The following is a 22,692-nucleotide window of genomic DNA, read 5'->3' as shown; positions in this document are numbered from 1 at the left end:
AAAGTGTTAATAAAAACAAAGGTATATACTGCTGCGTACTCCTTAGAATTGTGAAACACTATAAGAAGTTACAACACGAAACACAGGCATACATACCTCTGTTTACTCAGTAAATCAGTCTCATTAGACTCCTAATTAATGAACTTCTTCATCTCTTTCTGTCAAATTGTCTAAACACAAAAATTGTGATAAAAAGAACACGTGAGGTCTTTTTGTCACGTGAGTTAGTTATGCAATTAGAAAGGTTTATTTTAATAATAAGGGTGAAAGTTTCCGGTTTTTCAAAAACGTGACTGACAACAGCCAAAAAAGTGAGTCACGTTGTTTCTTTTTTCTCTTTATATGAATCTCTGATTTACATTAAAAATGTATCAATTTGTTTTAATAGTCTAGTCGACAAGTTGAAAATGGAACAAAATAGAGATACTGCTCTTAAAATTATGTGCGATAGCTCATTCGAACCGGAATGACGCCTAGAAAAATGTGCTAAAAGCGTGTATTAGCACATAAAAAATTGCAAAAGTTATAGACAATTAAAGATGAAAAAAAATGGCATTTAGTTTTTTGCCAATATTTAATAAACTATTAATATTTAAGAAATTTCAAATAAAGATTCTGAAAGAAGAGAAAATTTCCAATAAAAAACTCCTAACTCTCGGAACTCTATCTCCATTATTTATAACTTTAATTTAACGCTGAAAATAGGTCTGCGGGTGACATTTTTAGGATTCGCGCGTGGCGTCAAAAGCGACTACGGCACATTAATTAATTTATTTAAGGTATTGAATATTTTTTTTCAAATTTGAAAAAATTATGGTGTGTTCTGAACACTATAATTAATTTATTCCCGTTGAAAATTTTACTTAAAGTTAATTTTTCAACAAGTTAAATAATTGTTAACAAACGAAATTTTCTCGAACGACCGTCTTAATTGTAAGTGAAAAAAAATGTTTAAATAATGGTCGTAAAAATATTTCGCTTCGTAGAGCCTTTCTTACATACATACTTAACAAGATCGTGCCATAAAAGTTAAAAAAATATTTATACTTTGTTTATAACATTTTTTTTACTTAAACAAAAACTTAAAAATCCATGTAATGTTGTTAAAAAAAAAATTTATTTTCTAAATCATCATATAATCGTTTTTTTATTAATACAAGATATTTATTGATTTACAAAAAAAAAATACCCGCCATTTGTTGATAAATTTTTTTTTAACAAATTGAATAAATAAATATTTTTAAAAAAAATTTTAACACAACTTTATTACGTTAAAAATTTTATGATTTGTAAAAAAAATTTTTTTCCTAAATAACAATTTTTAATTGTTTATATTCGTTTTTTTTAATTTTCTATTGTTTAAATAATTAGTTAAGAAAATTTATTTTTTTAAAAGTCATAATTGACAGTCCTCTATAATGTAACAGAAAAAAATTTTTTTTTAATCAACAATTCTATTGTTTATTAACTTACCAAGTTGTTATAAACAAATATTCAACTTTTTTTATTTTTTTTCTAAAACTTCTAAAATTAACAAAAACAACCATATATAACAAAGTATAGAAAAAAAATTTTTGTAAATTTTTTGATTATCATGAATATTACTTTTATTTAAAATTAAAATTTTTTTTTCTATACTTTGTTATATATGGTTGTTTTTGATAATTTTAGAAGTTTTAGAAAAAAAATAAAAAAAAGTTGAATATTTGTTTATAACAACTTGGTAAGTTAATAAACAATAGAATTGTTGATTAAAAAAAATTTTTTTTCTGTTACTTTATAGAGGACTGTTAATTATGACTTTTAGAAAAAAAAATTTTTAACTAATTATTTAAACAATAGAAAATTAAAAAAAACGATTATAAACAATTAAAAATTGTTATTTAGGAAAATTTTTTTTTTAAAAATCATAAAATTTTTAATGTAATAAAGTTATGTTAAAATTTTTTAAAAAAATATGTATTTATTCAATTTGTTAAAAAAAAATTTATCAACAAATGGCGGGAATTTTTTTTTTTGCAAATCAATAAATATCTTGTATTAATAAAAAAACGATTGTATGATGATTTAGAAAAAAAAAAATTTTTTAACATCATTACATGGATTTTTAAGTTTTTGTTTAAGTAAAAAAATTGTTATAAACAAAGTATAAATATTTTTTTAACTTTTATGGCACGATCTTGTTAAGTATGTATGTAAGAAAGGCTCTACGAAGCGAAATATTTTTACGACCATTATTTAAACATTTTTTTTCACTTACAATTAAGACGGTCGTTCGAGAAAATTTCGTTTGTTAACAATTATTTAACTTGTTGAAAAATTAACTTTAAGTAAAATTTTCAACGGGAATAAATTAATTATAGTGTTCAGAACACACCATAATTTTTTCAAATTTGAAAAAAAATATTCAATACCTTAAATAAATTAATTAATGTGCCGTAGTCGCTTTTGACGCCATGCGCGAATCCTAAAAATGTCACCCGCAGACCTATTTTCAGCGTTAAATTAAAGTTATAAATAATGGAGATAGAGTTCCGAGAGTTTGGAGTTTTTTATTGAAAATTTTCTCTTCTTTCAGAATCTTTATTTGAAATTTCTTAAATATTAATAGTTTATTAAATATTGGCAAAAAACTAAATGCCATTTTTTTTTCATCTTTAATTGTCTATAACTTTTGCAATTTTTTATGTGCTAATACACGCTTTTAGCACATTTTTCTAGGCGTTATTCCGGTTCCAATGAGCTATCGCACATAATTTTAAGAGCAGTATCTCTATTTTGTTCCATTTTCAACTTGTCGACTAGACTATTAAATACTTATTTCAATTTTGAAATTATTTACAAATAATTAATTTAGCAATTATTGAAATTAAATTGGATTGTTTACAATCAATTTTCCCCATAGCTTTCCTAAAAAAAACTTAAGAAAATAATAATTTAAACTCCTTTCATTTGACCCATTATTTACGCTTGACCCATTTAACTTTTAACTGATTTCTCGATGCGTACAACTTACACCGAAAACGGGTTAAAATTGGGTCAATATGGCCTCGTGGGCATCATTTACTTTGCAATGGCTGTAAATATTAGGCTAGTCGTTCAACTGACATCCGAACGCATTCATGAAATGTATTTTTAATTTACAAAGTGAATTATAAATTAATTAATTCTTTACAATTTATCATATATTTAATTTGATTTATAATAAATCTGTACCGATTTTTCGTTTCACAACTAGCATGGCCACAGTTGGAAACTTAAAAAAAATTGTGATAACTAAACGTTTTAACATAGTATATGTGTTTTCATTTAAATACGTAGTACAATTGTTGTAATGACAGATTTAAAAAATATAGATATTGCACAAAATATTTCATACTCCTAGCATAAAATCGATACGGAGGAAACATAATTTAGTTAGCATTCTCCTTCCGGCTAATGGGAAGCGCAAAAAGGTCAAATATTGTACATTTACTTAAATATAAAGAAAACAAAAACAAATATAGAGAATGCAACGGGTAAATGTGTATCAAGTATCTAGATAATTGATAAATTATATTAGGGATGCCATCTGGACAGGTAATGCTGTTACAGCAGAGATTCAACGGAAAATTCAGTGGGATTTAAGCGGATATGGAGATAAAGTGATTTCCATAGCCTAACAGTCAAAATGTACTAATTTTACTATTTCAAACATTCGAAGCTTAAGCGTCGTGTTAACGAAGTATCCGCTGTTCCTTTGCTTGAGCAATATATTTCCAATTGAAATGGCTTCTTTCATTTTTAAGAGTTTTTGAAAAAAATCCGGAAATTGTTGTTACCTTGTTCCTTTCTTTATACAAACGCCTTTTGTTCATTATTTCAAAGAAAGTTTCTTTATTACCGACCACCTGATCATCGCCTTCGTTTTGTTATGTTTATATTTGAATTTAAGGCAATCTTATTATTATCAATTAATATTATTAATAACACAGTGAGTATTAAATATAGCACCTAGTATACCAGTATCTTAGTGGTTTGATATTGCCCATGCATGTCTCAAATTCCGGCAAAATATAAATACTTTTTGGGTATTGCAAGAAGCGAGCAGCTCACTGAAAGGTTATGACAAAGTACGCATCTGTTTATGATTAATATAACATTCTTATTTAGACTTAGCAATTGCTTTTCGTATATCTTACTATGTGGTTCATTGACTAGTTAACTTTCAAGTACACACAATCGATGAAAATCTGTTCAATGTTTTGACAAAACTCATTAGAATGTTTATCAAGAAGTGGTTATCGTAGTAGACCTCTGTGTCAATTACCAATGTGCCAAAGTTAGATATTTTCAGTTAATGTAATGTAAATTTCCAGGAGCACTAGAGCCAACAAGAGCCAAAGTGTCTTACGAGTTAGCTGGACGGCTGTTGGGCAACAATGAAGAGGCGAAAATTGAATTGCAAAAGGATATAGAATCACTCGACCACACACAAAATAAATCGGCTACAAAATCGTCTGGTATTTTAATCACATTAATTTTTGTTCTGTTATATTCCAAGGCACAAGACCTAAGTAAAATTAGTATTGTATGAAGTACCATAACACCTAAAAAGGACCGTCCTCGTATTCGAACACAAAGTTTTTCGTTGCCAGTATTAACTGTTTTTAAATTAAACATGAAGATGAAAATCTCTTGACACTTCAGTTCAAATAATTTACCGTATAATTGTGCCTGGGTACCTTCCCAGTACGAAATTATTTAATATATAAGAACTGAATCGTTTATTAAAACCTAAACATAACAATCAAATACAGTGTTTACAATTTTCTTAACCTACGTAGCAACAACAAAAATAATTATAAATTAGTAAAAAGAAAATTAAAACAAATTTAAAATATTAGTCTCTATGGAAGTGTACCTTTAAGGCTTGCGATACTTATTTGTTGAGCGAGGAAAGCACCAGCTCTGGGGTCACCGGTACTATCTACCAACTTAAATCTTTATTTAGAGCCTGTGCACTTGAACCCATCCGCCCAAGAGGCTCTACGTTAGTATATATATATTAACGACTAAGCTATAAGAAGGTTTTAGTGTGGATAATACTATTTCACATTTTAGGCATAACTCTAACGGGCGGTGCTAAGATGAACAAACCCGCATTATCAAAGTTAGTCAAAATAACTGAAGAAGAAAATAAGGTAACAATTAACTCACAAGTCCAAATAAAATGCATGTATGACTAAATAAGCCCAAATAATGCTCATTCAAACCCATGCGTTTCAAATACAGTGTTTAATTCCCGGAAATAATTTTGCCTGTGTTTTAGCTCCATAAAAGTTCCATAAGTCATTTTCTACAAAGCTCTGAAATCTGGCCAAGTTAAGTATGAATTTCTTTATGTAACAGGAGGAAAACGTGCTGGAGGCCTAACTGATGTTAAGTCATATGCCCATGGACACTCACATTGCCAAAAGGCAAGTGCGTTCCGGCCTTTTCAGAATTGGTACGCTGTTTTCTTGAGGACCCTAAGTCGAATTGGTTCGGTAATATGTCAGTGGGTTGACTGGTTCCACATAGTAGTGGTATAAATTATATTGACTTTGTTCATCACTGAACATAATTTAGACCATTCATAAAGATCTTAACTATAGTATAGGATATATGCGCGGAGCCTAAATGTATATGGAAATTTATAAAGTTGTATATTTACCGTGACTGTAAGTAACTATTATGTATTTTCAGGGACGTTTTGTTGTCGCAAATGATCAGATAAAAACCGGCGATGTCCTTTTAGTTGACAGTCCCTACGCAGCGTGCCTCATATCTGATTATTACGGCTCTCATTGTTTGCACTGTTTCAAAAGGTGAGAGTTTTTAATGAAAAACTGGACAAAAAGAAGAAAATTCCAGACAATTTTTCAACGAGAATTATCTGCGGTTACCGTAAAAGGAACAAACAATTCGTTCAGAAAGTTAAGTTTTTAAGTTCAAAAGATGAACAATGTTCCGGAAATAATGCCCGCCTTTCACTGCGAGCGGAACGGACCCATTACGGACTCCGCTACACTCGTAACGATGATTTTCATACATGTGCTTCCACTTAAGCGGAGACGAGCGCGGCGGAGAGAGCGAGTTGAAAGAGTCAAATATGAGGTTAGCGAGTTGACCGACTTGACCGAGTTTCCAACGGAAATGAAAATGAAAATGTATGATAATCATCGTTATGAGTATAGCGGAGTCCGTAATGGGTCCGTTCCGCTCGCAGTGGAAGGCGGGCATTAAGCTTAGTCTTCACTAAATGACTGGCAAATACACGTTTTGGGAATTGAAAGCCCTACAGTTTACCGCTATCGGCTGACCGTATCGTTTGTACATATTATTACAAAATAACAAAAGTGGGCCAGATTCTCTTTTTACTCCAACAAAAATCGAAACAGCTAAAGAATTTTCATTCGCTAATCATACGATATGTTTCCAGATTTTTTGAATAAAACGGGCCCAACATATGAAGCTTTTCATTTATTTTTTGCAGGCTCGAAATCTGTGACAATGGAGCTCCAATTTGGTGTCCTATTTGTTCCGGTGTCGCGTTTTGTAGCGTCGAATGCCGCGATGTTGCTGTAACGACTTACCACCCTCATGAGTGTAAATTCATAGACATTTTTATAGGTAACTAGCTGACCGGGCAAACGTCGTTTTGCCATGTATATTTATAATAAAAAATAGGGGTTGATCATAGAGGTGTGAAAATTAGGAGTTGTATGTATTTTTTAATGCTGTATCATAAAAAAATAAAAACAAAAAAATTTATCTAAAAATTAAAAAATAATAATTTAGGGGTGGACTACCCTTAACAATTAGGGGGATGAAAAATAGATGTTGTCAGATTCTCAGACATACCCAATATGTACAAAAAATTTCATGGCAAGCGGTCGAGCCGTTTCGGAGGAGTTTAACTACAAACATCGCGACACGAGAATTTTATATATTAGATATAATTATTTTGAGCGGCATCAGCGATTACATTTTACTTCTGTTTTTGACAACTCCATATAGTATAATGAAATTACTTGATAGATATATTGTAGGTATGTACCGTCTTAATTAGGAAGATAAATAAATTTAGCTTCGGAAGCCTCGTATATCAATGTTATATGAAGAAAAACTTATTTGACAGAAAATAGACACAAGGTCTTTTAGTTCTTTCAAAATATGTGCATATGCGTGTTAATTTCATAAATGTATAAGAGTCTATCTAGAGACTATCAAACATAATACAGAAACAATAAACGGATTGTTTTCTTTTGATTTTACTAGATTCACAATATACCTTTAACCCTTTTACTGAGAATGCATTCTATTTCAGGATCTGGCATGTCAATACTCAGTCACATTGCTCTACGGATGATAACACAAGCAGGCTTAGAGACGAGCTTACAAATCTACTCAAGTTACGTCAATAACGGTATTAAAACCGTCGAAGCTACGATCGTAAATGATATCGAAGGATCCGCGAAGAAGTCAAGGATAAAAAGTAGAAAGGAAAGATTAAATAGATCGAGAAAATATCACAAGAATTTTTCCGATCAAAATGTAAATTGCGAGGCAAAAAGTGTGGAAGATAAAGAGAGCTATCAAGACAAATTAGAGATGACAGCTGCACAAATATATTCCTTATGTACTCATTCTACTTTGAGAAAAGGGCGGGACTATCTCAAACGGGTAGTAATGGCGATGTTTCTCACTGAATGTTTAAAGAGAAGCGGCTTTTTTAATAAATTGGATATAGAAAGCGAGATAAAAGGTAAATTAAGTTAAATCTTTTTGCGGCTTGGTGAGATTATATTAACTCCTCTTTGAGTTTTATCCAGGAATTTAATATGTACATTACATATTCATAGGAATTGTGAGTCAACACATATCACAACACAATTTTTTCCCGCGACGTCATCTTTATATTTATGGCATCTGACATGTTTCTTTAACCGCGAAAATGGGTAGACATCACTAGACGCTAAGTCCGGTGAATACAGAGGATGTCCATCAAGTTAAAGCCTGCTTCTTAAACTCCCAATGCAGTCCTGTGCGCTGAAGCGTTATCTTGATGAAAAAAACAACTTGAAGTAAAGTTGCGTATTTCCTCAAGCAACTTTATTATTTGTCTAGTCTACAAAGTCCCGTAATAATTGGTCCGTTCAATCTTTACAACCCCTCGCCTTAAATTTCATCGGAGGTGAAGATAACGGTCTCCTTCAAGCCATGGACTGCTTCTTTGTTTCTGGGTCATAATGGTGAAGCCATGTTTCGCCCATAGTTATAAATTGAGCTAAAAATTAGCTTATCTTAGACTAGACCCAAACAGCTTTGTGAATTGAAACATGAAACAGTTTCAATGCCCAGACACATTTTTCATACCTAAATGCTTGTATGTTGCACACTGGATGAGTGGACTTATAAAATGGACACTTCCTATGGAAATCTTCATTTCTTTTGCTATAAAAACTAACAGTAACACGACAATGTTTTCAAATGGTCGGCATGCGGGCGTCGTTGTTAATGTCGTTTTTCTTACTCGCTTAAACTCAGAAGACCAACAGAGATATTTTATTACAGCGTACAACAATTTTACAAATTTTTAAGAACACGTTTTGACACGACGCAACTAAAACACTTATATGATGTGTGTTTAAATTTAAGTTAGCAGCGTACTCGTTGCAAACAGTACTTTAAACTGGGAAAATCTGTGGCAGACATATCTAAAAACCGCTGTTAGTACCCTTTTTATACAAATGACACCTCATTTAAAATATGTTCAAAGGTTAACATAGATTACTTATAGATATTTTTTACTAAATAAGTATTCAATAAAAAAACATATGTATCTAATAATTTATATTTTAGAGCAGTGTTGGCCTATTGGCTTCAGCGTGCGACTCTCGTCCCTGAGGTCGTAGGTTCGATCCCCGGCTGTGCACCAATGGACTTTTTTCTATGGGCGCACTGCTCGAACGGTGAAGGAAAACATCGTGAGGAAACCAACATGCCTTAGACCCAAAAAGTCGACAGCGTTCGTCAGACACAGAAGGCTGATCACCTATTAGATTAAAAAATGATCATGAAACAGATACAGAAATCTGAGGCCCAGACCTAAAAACGGTTGTAGCGCCATTGATATTTTTTTTATCTATTAATTTATATTATAGATAACTTAACCACTCAAACAAAAAAGTATACATATAAAGATAAATTTATTTTATTACTACATCGTCGACACACTAATTAAAGACATATAATTAAGGCGATTACAGCTGGTTACGGGAATACTGCAGACATTGAATACACGAGTATTCAATGCCCGTAATATTCCTTTGCAAAATGCTACTTAAGTCCGTACTTCCGCTTATGAGTTCACAAGAAGGGAAACTGCGGCTTACATCATCGTCGGCTCAAAACTTACATGAACATCAATGGTTTGTTTAATAATTACAATTTTGGTTTGACAACGGTAATAATATTAAAACCATAAAATTCATATAAAAATATGATAATTTGCATTTTTCTTTAATGACTGTTTGACGCCGGTTAACTGCTACGCAACGTGTGAGATTTTGTACGTAATTGTTATTTCTATACGTCCTTCGCAGATTGAGTTTGGCTCGATTCCCGACCTATTTTCTGTTTGAAAGCTTTTCCATTGAGAGAAAACCGGCACGGTAAATAGTTTAGGTATAATAATTTTCGTTGATTGCGAAGCAATTGAAATCGGGAATGATCGATGAACGGATATAGAAAAATTTGAAATTGGGTATTTAATGATAAGGTGTGGAGTAAAACCTTCTTAATAACCGGTAAGCTTCCATTGGTGAAAAAGGTTTACGCTCAAAATTGTATACAAAATATTAGATTATTTATTATTATAAATATACACGCTAAAAGTGGAGACTATTTTATAATTTTCATTAATAATATATGAAGACCTGGGTAAAATTCCAAGTTTCATCAAAATCTATTCTATCTATTATTATATTATGTATATATTAAATGGGACATAAAAGTATCTGAATAATGTTTGGTTGAAGTCGGATTTTTTCTAAATATATTTTATTTCATTAAAATTTCAGCTAAAACCTCTATATGCGAGCTTATTATTCACAACCTACAACTCCTACAATTCAATGCCCATGAAATTTATGAGACAGTAAGGGGGCAACACCAGTTTTCTGGATCAAAGCCAGTATACATTGCAGTTGGAATTTATCCTACAGGCGCTCTATTTAATCATGAATGCTACCCAGCCGTAGCCAGGTCGGTGTTTCTTTAAATTAACCTTAATTAATTAGACTTATGTGGATTAGACGTTTACTTTTGGTTTATAAATGATACTGAATTCCATTTACGGTAGTAAAGGTGATATCAGACGGTTCACTCGGATGATTGTTCACTCGAGTGAATGCTTCAGTTTTTTTCATTCTATGTTCACACGGCTTAGACGAAATGATACAGAAATGAACATTCATTTTTCTTTCTTTTAAATATGTCATCGAATGAAGTCGTACGTCTTGGAATTAGTTTAATTTGTGATCATTTAATCAAAGAGTTGACAAAAAAGAAGCAAAGAAAACGTCGACGGTGGTGGGTGCGACCATGGATTGAAAGAAGAAATTTATTTAAAAAAAAAAGTAATTTATTTTGATCGTTCCACTTGAACACCATTTTGCCGCATGAAAACAATATAATAACACACAGAAAAAAAAAGTTATAACTTCGTCGACAACGTGATGTCCGTCGGCTACAGGACTCGAAACAAAATGGCCGAATCCGAATGAACGTTCTCTCAGTGTTCAGACCGTTCATTTCTCGTTCATTCGGAGTGGGAATGAAAGATACCGGATGCCAATATCCAACACTGTTGGATCGGTTCACTAATAAATTCATTCGGCACTCGTATTTCATTTTTTGTTCAGACATTTCATTTCGAGTGAAATGTACCGAATGAAAGGTGAAAATGAACAAAAAATGAACCGTCTGATATCACCTTAAGTAACGACAGTAGTTGTTTCGAGTTGAAGTCAGACAGTGATGGGATCTTGTTTTTTTTTCTTCTGTGGGTATTTGCAATCAGCCCTAAGGCTATCGAATCTTTTCTGTGGTTCTGTCATGTGGACTGGTTTCCCATTAGAAGCATCTACTCATCTGCTGCCTAGAGCTACTGCCAGTCATACTGTTCTACACACTGTTCTATGGTAAATTAGCGAGCAAGTTCGTTCGGGTGACAGATTAACCGTTCTTTGTATTTAGCTGCCAGTCTCCGGATTTCCTTTTTGATTGTTCTGTGCGATCTGGAGCAAGAAATCGATATAAAAGTAACCAACAAGCATTTACCCGAAATATTAAGAAGCTTCAGATCGCAACTAGAAGATTTCTGCAGTAAGATAATGAAACGCGTCATAACATGGGCGTATGTAGTAGTATGTAGTAGTGAAGGCAAGACGGGCCCCTACTCGACTCGCCTATGAATATAGAATAGGAATAGTAATATAATATATATGTATATTAGCAAATTTCTTTAAAAAATATATATGTGCAGAAGAAGAAAGGAAGTCTTTCACAGTCCGTTTCACAAGGCATTTTCTTTTGCGATCTAGTGAACTGTGGAATCGACTCCTGGTGGGGGTCTTCTCTTCCCTGCCCTTCCACGACCTACAATTGATCAAAATTCGAGTGTACTCCTCCTTCAAAGGCCGACAACGCACCCATTTAAAATGGGTGTCTATCTGCTGCGATGACTACCCTATTTGGGTATTATTTATATAAAAAAAAATATAATTAGCATAGTAATTTGTCGGAAAAATATCAAATAACACTTCAGGCTACGCTTATGTGCTGTAGCCTGGGATCAGAGACTTCATTTGAAATATTTTCCAATAGTTATTAGAAAATTTGTCATGTCGATATAGTTCCATTGTAGAATACGACAATAACTTTTTTTTTTTTTTTTTTTTTTTTTTTTTTATAATATATCACTTTTCTACTCCCCTGCCATTATGTCCAGGGACCTTTGCACATCACACGTCTCGCGAAAGACGCCCCGGCTACATCTGTAATATTTTTGTTAACAATATTCATGGGCGAGCCGGGACGCAATTCCTCGCGAGACCCCTTCTTGGGGTTTTATTTGCCGCCTTTATATATTCCACAATTTTTTCGCAGAACCGTTCCAGGCACGATCTGTGCTTTATTAACATGTCCTGTAGGCCGTTACGGTCTACAGTCATCTGCATTTGTTGCTCCAGGTCGTGCCTGGACGATGCGAAAATAAGGCAATGTATGAGCACATGTTCTACTGTTTGTTCTTCATCGCCGCAGTCACATGCTGGGCTTGTCCTAATTTTAAACCTATGAAGGTAATGTGCAAAGGCTCCGTGCCCTGTAAGAATTTGCGCCATCTGGGGTGTGAAACGCTTCTCTTTTATTAATTTGTACGCAGTTCTAACATTTGCGATAAATAATTTTGTAGTTCCAGCTGTTTCACCCCCCAGGTAGCGTTCATTCCATACATCTAGAGTCTTTTGCCTTATCTGATGTTTTACATATGACAGGGGGTATGCGGCGTATTCAGGTTTTGACCTTAGTCTTTCCGCCGCTTCTTTTGCTAACGTGTCCGCCCTCTCGTTCCCTGGCGTACCAACGTGCGCCTTTACCCAGAAGAGGCTTATATGAGTTCCTCTTTTGCGGCACTCTTCCAGGCTCCGGCGGATCTCGGCTACCTGGGGATCGAGAGATCGTCCACTCACAATAGCATCTAATGCTGACCTAGAATCACTGTATATTTTAGCGTCACGCTTATTTTTATTTATGTGGCTAGTCGCGTTTCGTAGTGCCGTCAATTCAGCTTGAAAAACTGTGCAGTGGGGCGCCATCTTAATCATCTTGCTATTTATTTCCATTCCATCTTTCCATTCCGTCCAAGCGGCACCCACTCCTATACTTGTTTTGCTGCCGTCCGTATAGATTTGTGTGCCGCCGTGTCCTTCGATTTCTTCCGGATTGGTGAGCATCTTGTAGTCCAGTTTTGTTTGTTTCGCCGGGTGTGGGAGATCTACGTATTTCACTCTCCTCTCTAATTCTTCGCCCTCCAGTATTTCCGTGCTGACCCCCCTTCTTATCTCGTATAAGGCAGCGGCTTCTTGAATACGGAGGTCTAGTGGAAGTATCCCGGCCAGTAGGGTTGCTGCGTGTAATGATGTCGTCCTATAAGTTTTTGCTACTTTTTGGGCAAAGCCCCTTTGAAGATGATTTAGTTTTCTGCGTACACAGATTTTATTTGTCGCGGGAGCCCACACCGCGGCCGCATACATTACGATTGGTTCAATAACGGCAGTGTACGCGGTCGCGATAACTTGCTGGTTTAGTCCCCATTCGATCTTCGCGGCTTTGGCCAGCTGCTTATATATCTGGATGGCCTTCCGGCATACCCTCTCCACATGTCTGTTAAACGTGAGTCTAGCATCCACATCAACTCCGAGAATTCGAATGTGGTTATCCATCTGTATCGGTACATTATTCATATTTAGCCGTGGGGTATCATACTTCAGTTTGCGCGTCACCACCATGGCTTTGGTCTTGTGTGGCGCAAACTTCAGTTTGTTTAGGATACCCCATCTATGTATCCGGTTCAATGTTAGGTTGAGGTTCTGCTGGATCTCACTACCGGTCTCTCCTTCCGCTATCAAAACGACGTCATCCGCAAAAGCCTGGACGTACTCACCACCATTTCGCAAGTCTTGTAGGAGCGGGTCCAATATTAGATTCCACATTGTTGGTCCCCCTATTGAACCCTGAACGCAGCCTTTGTTAGTTACTTTTTCAACCGTTTGTCCAGCGTAGGTTAATTTTATTTGTCTTTCGTGTAAGTAACTATCCATTACTTTCCTTAGTTTTAATGGGCATTGTTCTTCTGCCAGTCGGACTCTAATTTGCGGCCACCAAGCGCTGTCAAATGCGCCCTCTATATCGAGTGATACGATTGTTAGTATCTTCTTTTGTTTCAGCTTTGCGCGTATATGTGTGACTGCGTCATATAGGGCGTCTTCAGTGCTCCGCTGGGGCATGAATCCGTATTGGATTTTCGAGGTTTTCGGGACTAGATGCCACTTTAGCCGAGCGGTTATCATTTTTTCGTATACTTTGCCTAGAAGAGGTAGTAAGCCTATGGGTCTGTAAGACTTCGGGTTTGTATAATCTGTCTTACCAGGTTTGCGCAATACAATTATTGTAGCCTTTTTCCACAATTTGGGGAAGTACCCTAGCTCCAGGCATTTATTTAGGACGGTGAGGAATAAGTTAGGCGCCGCGTTTATCGCGTGCCAACTTATGTCCGCCGTTATGCCATCTTCTCCGGGGGCCTTCCTCGGGTTGAAACTGAGAGCGGCGGTTTCGAGTTCAGTCATTGTAAAAGGGGGATCATAGACTAAGTTATGTCCCTCTTTATTTACTGTGTTTGCTCTTCTTCTTATCAATTTGTGGTCTTCAGTTTCATCCTCACTAGTGTCTTCCGGGAAGAAGGTTCTTGCCAAGGTCTCCGCTGACTCCCTTTCGCTAATGTATCTACCGTCCCTGCGAAGTGGTAAATCCTGGACTCTGGTCTCTGTCCCTCTTATCACTCTATATATACCTTCCCACATTGTCTCTCTTTCCTGTTTCTCGCAGAACTTTTTCCAGCTCTCAGTTTGGGCTTGTTTGATCCGGTTTTCATACTCTTGTTTTAATGCAAGGTATTCACCTACAACCTCTTGCCTTCTGCGTGCTGCGGCACATCTTATCCTTCTCTTTCTAGTCTCAACCTGTTTCTTGAGCACCTGTAGTTCTTCGGTCCACCAAACCATTTTTGTTTTCTTCCCGGTTTTAATTTTTGGAATTGCTATTTCACTTGATTTAATTACTACATCTGTGAATTTTTCTACAATTTGTTCCAAGTCTTCAATTTTATCTGTCTTTGTTACGACGTCCTCTGTTAACTGAGAATTTTCTATATTTCCTAACATTTCTTCCTTGAATTTTACCCAATCAGCTTTTTTACTGTTGTAAATTTTTGTTTTACTCTTTCTCTGGATTCCTTGATGCATTTTTGCATTAATTTTGAATAATATGGCATTGTGATCCGATGAAACCATTCCTATGTCTACTCTCCAATCTTCAATCTTTCCCAGTAGGTCACTCGTGCACACTGTTACGTCTAAGTGGCTGACTATTCTGGTTCCTCTCCTTATAACCTCAAATGTTGGTTGCTTCCCATCATTCAGTATGTGCAGGCCAAGCTCTGTTACCAGACTTCCGAAGGCTTGTCCTCTATTGTCTATTTTTGGGCTTCCCCACCACGGACTTTTGGCGTTTGCATCACCCCCTAGCACTATTCTACTATTGAGCTCATTCACCGTCGTTTCCAGGTGCTTTAGATAGGGTTCTATACAGGCTGGGTCTGGTTCCATGTAGAATGAGATTAGTGCAATGCCAGTTTGTGCCGTGGTCTTCAGTTTGATAGGCACTACATTAGTTGTTGTTAGTGCGGGGTATTGGGTAATACCAATATCCTCGTCAAAAATTAACACTGCTGCCTTTATTACTTTACCCGCCGGAGGATTCTGGCACTGCACCACTCTCACTCCCCTATAGTCTTTCACCCTACCCAGGGCTCCAATGTATGGCTCCTGTACTAGAGCGACTGTTATTTTCCTCGATTGTGCTTCACAAATAAGTTCACTCATTGCGAGTCTTTTCCTTTGCAGGTTAATCTGCACTATTTTTATCGATTTTACCGTTGGCTGGCCCTTAGCAATAAGCTACTCTGCTTCTGGCCAGGCTATCCCACCTCTTCCTTACTGGACAATGAACGTCAAAGGCTCCGTGGTCTTGTCTCTCGAAACCCATCCTTTTGCAGTTTATACAGGTGGGTTTTTCAGCTGCTTTATATTTGAGGCACTTCTCCCGCATGTGGGTTCCTCCACAGTGGGCACAGGAACAGACCAGATCGTCCTCTTCTTTGCAGTGCTTTCGCCCATGGCCATAGCCCAGACATTTCATACACTGCACCAGAGGGGACTGATCTCCAACCCACACCCTTTGAAGGTCCACATGCACTTTTCCTGCGCTAGTCAACGCTTGCCATAATTTTGGTGAGACCTGAAGAATGACGTGACCCTCATATGGGTTCCTCGCTCTGCGACGGTATTTTTCTGTTATCCTCCAGTCTTCTTCTCTTATGTGTTCTACTATTTTCCTGTTTTGTGTTCGTATTGCCTGCTTTATATCCTCTTCTGTATTGTAATTCAGCAAATTCTTTAGGATGATTAGTGGGTCTTTGTTTTCGACTTCTTTTACTTCCAGGTGCTCATTTACACTCACTAAGTTTTGCTTGAGTCTCTCCTTTTCTTCTAGATCTCTACATCCAATTATTACTTTTCCGTTTTTGATCTTTCTAATCCTATCCACTCTAATGCCTCCCTCTTTAACATTTGCGGCTTCCCTAATTCTATTTATTACTTGGTCTCCCGTTTCCTTTTCATTTCGTGGTGCTATTATCATGGAGTGCAGCTCTACACGTCTGTTTTCCATGATAACACCGTGTTTTGGGTTGGGTGGCCTATCTCTTCTTTGGCCGCTCGTTACCTTGGCATAGGTGCGTCTCCCCTCCAACACTTGTCTCATCATTGTTGTCTGTTCTTCTATTTTTTCTTCTAGTCTCTTTTCCTTTCCATTTTGCTCACTAATATTTTCTTGGAGTAGCTTGGTAATTTCTTCTAACTTTTTAGTCTCCTTCCCTAGTCTTATCAGCTGCTCCTCCATCCCGTTTGATTTAACCTGTCGTGTGTTATCTATTTTATCATTGTCTTTTCCTGTTTCTTCCTCGTTTCCTTTGTCATTCTTTTTCTCGTTTCCCTCCCTTGTCTGGGCCTCTGCTTCTTTAACTAGCTCACAGAGTCGCTTGATAGCAGTGGTCACAGCTATTTTAATTTCACCCTTTAAAGTACGGGCAGCGTCTAGTTGAAGGAGGGCACTTTGTTGAACGGCTGTTGCCTCAGCAGCTTTGCTTCTATATGTTTTTGCGTTTGAGTAGGTTCTGACCTTCTTTTCCTCATTTGTTACCCCCTCCCACTGGTCAATGCTCTTCCTGACACCGGCGGCCACTACGGATGTCTGCACACTAAGCTTATCTTGTTTATTAGTCTCCACAATGGTCGCGGAGTGTGGTTTTGTCGGTGTGCGCAACCCAAACATTTTTCAATATTACTACAGTTTCTCTGGTCCGACACGCAGTGTACTGTAAAATCTGGCGAGCAATGTACGCCAAAGCGTCAGTATGTCATTGTTGGTACCCTTGGGCCTTGAGTAGTCTATTCTCAGAGCGCGCAATGTACCGCGAATATCTAACGAGCAATGTATGTTAACGTAATATGTCACTGTTGGTGCACTTGATTTCTGTTGTCTTTGAAATGACTTTGTATAACCTCAGGATTAGTTTCGTTTATTTACATTTAGTACTATCTAATTTCACTTTATTTTCCACTTTTCGCGTAGATTTTTTTTTTTTTTTTTTTTTTAGCGACTAATTCCTGCAAATGTTTTTACAATACAATTGTTGTGTTTTTAGCACTGATGCACTTATTTTTATCACTTTTATTCTATAAAAATCCAGGAGTGATTGACAGCACGTCTTCACGAGTACTCGCTCCGCTCTTGACTCCGACAATAACTTACTTGTTAAAGCTATTTTCGATGTTAACTCCACCGTAATATTATTAAAGGTACTTCGAAGGAAAGAAGATTGTCCTTCGTGCAATCCGACCGCTTAGTCCTGGGGCCACGGTCTCTGAAAACTATGGCCCACACTTCCTTGTGCGGAGTTATAAGGAGAGGCGAAGAGCTCTGGCTTGCCGATATTGGTTCCAATGTGAATGTGTCGCGTGTCGAGAAGATTGGCCGACGCTGAAGCAAATGCAATCCTTGACTCCATATTTACGGTAATACAACAGTTTTTCTACGTATATGTCAATTGAAGACAAGTTTTTTCTTTGATTAAAGGCAATTCATCTTGCCGTTACTGTTAGTATAAAAACCTATTATTATTGACCTAACTTAATTTGCTAAAAAAAACAATTTTTAAAACCAAGTATTTCCGAACCAATTCGACTTAAGGGTCCTTCAAGAAAAGAACGCACCAATTTTTAAAAGGCCGGCAACGCACTCGCTAGCCCGCTGGCATTGAGAATGTCCATGGGCGGCGGTATCACTTAACATTAGGTGAGGATGGTGGGAAAACATTCCGCCTCAGTTTATTGGCTCTTCATCTCAAATGTATAATTTTCAATATTGTTACTAAAAAAATATATATTTTTTTAATTTAATAATAACTAGCTGACCTGGCTAACTTCGTTCCGCCCTACAACCTTATAATATCGTTGTTACTTTAATTTAACTTATTTTAGGATTTCATTAATGTTAAGTATTACATTAATACAACTTTTTTGCAAATACAGAAATGTTTTATTGCTTGCCATTGCGAAAGAAGAATGGCAGTTTTACACATTAGGCATCTTCTCTCTAGCGTCAATATGGCGATACTGCATGTTAAGCACTTTCTGATATCCAACATCTTTTGATCAGGATCAAAGCATGGTTATGCATCTCCTCATTCACCTCAAGATCGGAATTTCTTGAACTGACACGAATTCGACGTAAAATGATGCGTAGTTTTGTCAACAGATGGCACCATATGGTTTTTGCATTCGTAAAATTAATTAATTTATTTATTGTTATTCGATAACTTATCCGATATTTTATTAAATTATTCTGCTATTCGGGACGGAAACAAATCCAACAAATCAAAAACCATGGCAATCGGTCCAGCCGTTCTCGAGTTATAAGTGTTGTAACAAACACGACTTTCTTTTATATATATAGATTATTCATTTCAAAAAAAGCTAAAAATATTACATCATCTATGGCAAAGACTTGCCTTAGGTATATGGGAGATTATTAGCTTGAAGGATACGAAACCAGAGTCTGTCGACCAGAGTTGCAAGTACGACAATATATCTACTTTTATCATAGTTTTTCAACTGTGTGTGTTTAAATCGCTATCGCTTTCGGAAGTTACGCAGTAGACCTCTATGTTGACATTGTTTTATGCCATTATTAACATTAATACAAAGTAGAAATGGTGACCACTTGGGGTGACTAATTATGGTATTAATCAATGTAATAAGAAACCTAGAGGGTCAAATTACCTCGGGCTGCCGGGATACTAATACGATTGTTAACCACGTTATCATTAAAAATATTTCTATCTGGAAATAGACTGTAACTGATAAGCTATTGAAATAAAATCTTTAGACATATGTGTGTGTGTAACGATTCTTAGTTGGACAAGATCTTTAGTCTAACCAGAGACACTGATTTGTTTTAAAGACCTATCTGGTCGCCAAACTCTAAAAAAGTACATTGTTTTTTTCTATTTTTCGTCATCGTTTCTTGAAATAGGGCGAATGGAAAAAAATATAGGGTGGAGTTGAGTAGTGTATGTATCTTGTAACTTCGCTCGATAGACAAAAATACCAAACTTAGCCAATATTTGACACTTTGAATTCATTTTATGTAGAAAAAGTATATAGAACATGATTTTGAAATTCACACGATATATTTTATCGCAAGCCAAGTAACCCATTTCAGAAAAAAAAATTGATAAAATTACATTAATTTAATGTTTTACATAACTAATTGCTATTATGGGCCGGCGCGCCTCAGTGCTCCAGCTCTCCACTGCGCCCCGCAGTCCACCCCGAGCCACTGACACAGCAATTCATGCTGGGATAGGGCCTTAAGTTCTCACCGTAACTGTTTTGTGCCTCACTGTCGCTACAACTATTTTAGGTCTGTGCCTCAGATTTCTGTATCTGTTTCATGATTAATTGTCAATCTAATAGGCAAGTAGGTGATCAGCTTCCTGTGCACGACACACACCGTCGACTTTTTAGGTCTAAGACAAGCCGGTTTCCTCACGAGGTTTTCCCTCACCGCTCGAGCGTAGTTTACTGTAAGACTTTAGTCTGCTAAAGTATGATGACTGTTAAAATCAATCATTATACTAAATTGAAATAATAATGTCCTCACTTAGAGGACAAGGCTTCCGAGACAAAAGAACGCCATCTTCATCAATAGATACAGATTGTTCGTTTAACGTCGCGTGTCGATGAATCACGCGGTTCAAAAACTTAATATTCAAACATTATTTTTTTTGCAGTTGTCCCAATACGGATTGTACTAGTAAGTTCCAAGCAAACCCGAAGAGCTTGCCAAGCAAATGCTCTAAATGTTCGACAGTGATCGATCCCAAATTGATTAAAATGTGCATGGAAACTATTGACGAATGTCAAACACTGTATCAAGTGAGTATCGACTTTAAAACATCTAGAACGTATTGTCGTAGTCCCATAACCCTTAAAGGAGCCAGGAATATGTCTGACATTCCTGTGTCAATATCATTGATCATTGTCCTTACGCACGTTTCAGATATTACTTCGCATTATCAATTCGTAAGAATCGATAAAAATACTTATTAAAGGAAAAGTGGAACTACAGTATAAATACCTACTATATAACATATATTGTAGGAATAAATCTTATTTTTTTACATAAAACTAGGACGTAACACAAAAGTTTATTCGAAAGGAGATTAAGTGCTCAGCCCTGCGATTCTGTAACTCACTTTTCGAACTCACACAGCGGTTTTCGCAGCAGCGGTCGCTCTCAAATCAGTCATTTTATGATGTGAGTTCGAAAAGTGAAATACAGAATCGCAAGGCTGCGCTAATATTTGCATAAGCTTTTAATATTTTGTTTGATTATTTAATTATTTAATTTTTTTTAAATCATTATATTTAACTAAATAATGTATCTAAAGTTATTTACTATAGAACCAATTGAAAATTATATATTCTGTATATATATATATAAGGACACAAAATATAATAGGTATGTAATTTTATACGACCGAGTCATATAGAAAATTTGCGTAATATATTGTATGGAAATTTTTAGGAAGGTGCAAAACTGATGGATCAGGAAAACCTTGAGGCGCTATCATCACTTTGCAAAGGCGTCGATTTGTTTCACGAGGTTGCCACCCCTCCACATCGTGATACTCACCTCGCACAAGAATCGCTTAGAGTTTGCTTTGCAGCAGCTGGCAACATTTATAAAGTTCCCGAAGCTAGCATCTAAAAATATTTATCCCTAGTAGCTAGCTAGCTAACTCCTGTTAGGACAACTTAGATCGTTAGAAATTGAAGTCAATAGTACTAATGCTGTTATAAACTCTCACCCGTCTTCCGGGGCATGCCTCAAGTTACAAGCTGAGTCTATACTATCATAAGAAATTCTGAGGTGTAGAATGTATAAGAAACTAAAGCACAGAAGAATATGATACTATTTGTTGCCTAACACTTCATCAAACCATTCCTGAGATCCGATAACACCCACAGACTTTGACGTAGCAAAAAATGGGGGTTCACAATTCAAATGCGGGTTTGTACAAATATTAATATGGTCTGATAGTGTTGAACTGAATTTTGCTTGACTTCACCTATTCATGTAGACAAATTAAAAGCTAACCAACAGGTACTATTAGATATTCAGTACAATTGATTGAGACTTGCAAAGCGCCGCCGATACCGCCCCCACCGTCTGGAACGTCTACAACGCCAACGCCGCTTAGATATGCAAAATCATTAAATATCAGACTAATAGACACAATAATAGGCATTCATGAGCTTAATGTGCACTTATGTACGAGTACATCGGAAATCAAAATACATGATATGAAATTAACATTTACTGCCAGTCCTCAAAACGGTCAAGAAAAACTAGCAATAAACTCTCCGTCCCTCTTTTAAAACGCCAATGCTGTTTTTAACAAAATATTTGTTAGCACCTGCAACAATAAAATTAATAAGAAAACCGAACGTTTCACCACTATCAACAAGGCATGGTGAAATGGGAGCATGAACTTCTAATAATGGAACAAACGTCTCAAGAATCAAGGCAGAAAATAATTAATATATAGCCTTTAAATATCAAGTTAAACTTAACTCATCCTTATATAAGGATCCTTAGTAAGAAGACAAAACGTTGTGTTTGATGGTTTTGCGTCATCACCGATACGACTTATTGCAGCTTATAATGTGTAGCTTGCAGATATAAATTCAAGGCAAGAGACGAGCAATTTGATACTAGTAGAAGGAAGAAGTCGTGGTTGCGGTACGTAAGGGAGTGGACCTGCATCACATCCACACAAGTTGTTAACAGCCAACCTTTAACAATAAAGTGGCGCCAGTAGAAGAAGAATCACAATCAAGCGAAATACGCCAATGTTTACTATTTCCTCCAAACAAGTGTTCGTATGAATATTTGTTCATTGTGAGCATGCTCACAAAACCTGAATATTCGCTATTCGCCTGTGCTCCATCCCATCCACAGTTGCACTCAAGATGGCGGACGTAGAGGTGGTGACGACTGACATGTAATGCAGTGTGCTCGGCGCTCGTAGCGAGCTGCTCGACTCGATATACTGACATGCCGAATATTCGACTTGTTACGTGCTCACACCGAGCGAAAATTCAATGTCAGTCGCCACCTTTAGAAATTATCATTATT

The 22,692-nt window shown here is 36.1% G+C and overlaps 1 protein-coding gene across 1 annotated transcript in view; it reads left to right on the top strand.

Moving 5' to 3' along the window:
* The window catches only part of LOC125062445 (SET and MYND domain-containing protein 4), a 42,905-nt gene extending 21,241 nt beyond the window's left edge, over nucleotides 1-21,664 (top strand). The window contains exons 5-13 of the mRNA XM_047668381.1: nucleotides 4,359-4,502; nucleotides 5,104-5,183; nucleotides 5,728-5,849; nucleotides 6,518-6,654; nucleotides 7,352-7,789; nucleotides 10,107-10,290; nucleotides 17,787-18,002; nucleotides 20,282-20,426; nucleotides 21,079-21,664. Of these exons, the coding sequence (XP_047524337.1) occupies nucleotides 4,359-4,502; nucleotides 5,104-5,183; nucleotides 5,728-5,849; nucleotides 6,518-6,654; nucleotides 7,352-7,789; nucleotides 10,107-10,290; nucleotides 17,787-18,002; nucleotides 20,282-20,426; nucleotides 21,079-21,261 (1,649 nt within the window). The 3' untranslated portion in view covers nucleotides 21,262-21,664. The remainder of the gene's footprint in view (nucleotides 1-4,358; nucleotides 4,503-5,103; nucleotides 5,184-5,727; nucleotides 5,850-6,517; nucleotides 6,655-7,351; nucleotides 7,790-10,106; nucleotides 10,291-17,786; nucleotides 18,003-20,281; nucleotides 20,427-21,078) is intronic.
* Nucleotides 21,665-22,692: the final 1,028 nt, after the last annotated feature.

Source organism: Pieris napi, chromosome Z, assembly GCF_905475465.1.
Source record: "Pieris napi chromosome Z, ilPieNapi1.2, whole genome shotgun sequence".
In the NCBI taxonomy this organism is placed as follows: domain Eukaryota; kingdom Metazoa; phylum Arthropoda; class Insecta; order Lepidoptera; family Pieridae; genus Pieris; species Pieris napi.
Note: the sequence above shows the minus strand (reverse complement) of the source record. Positions and strands in the feature narration are given on the sequence as shown.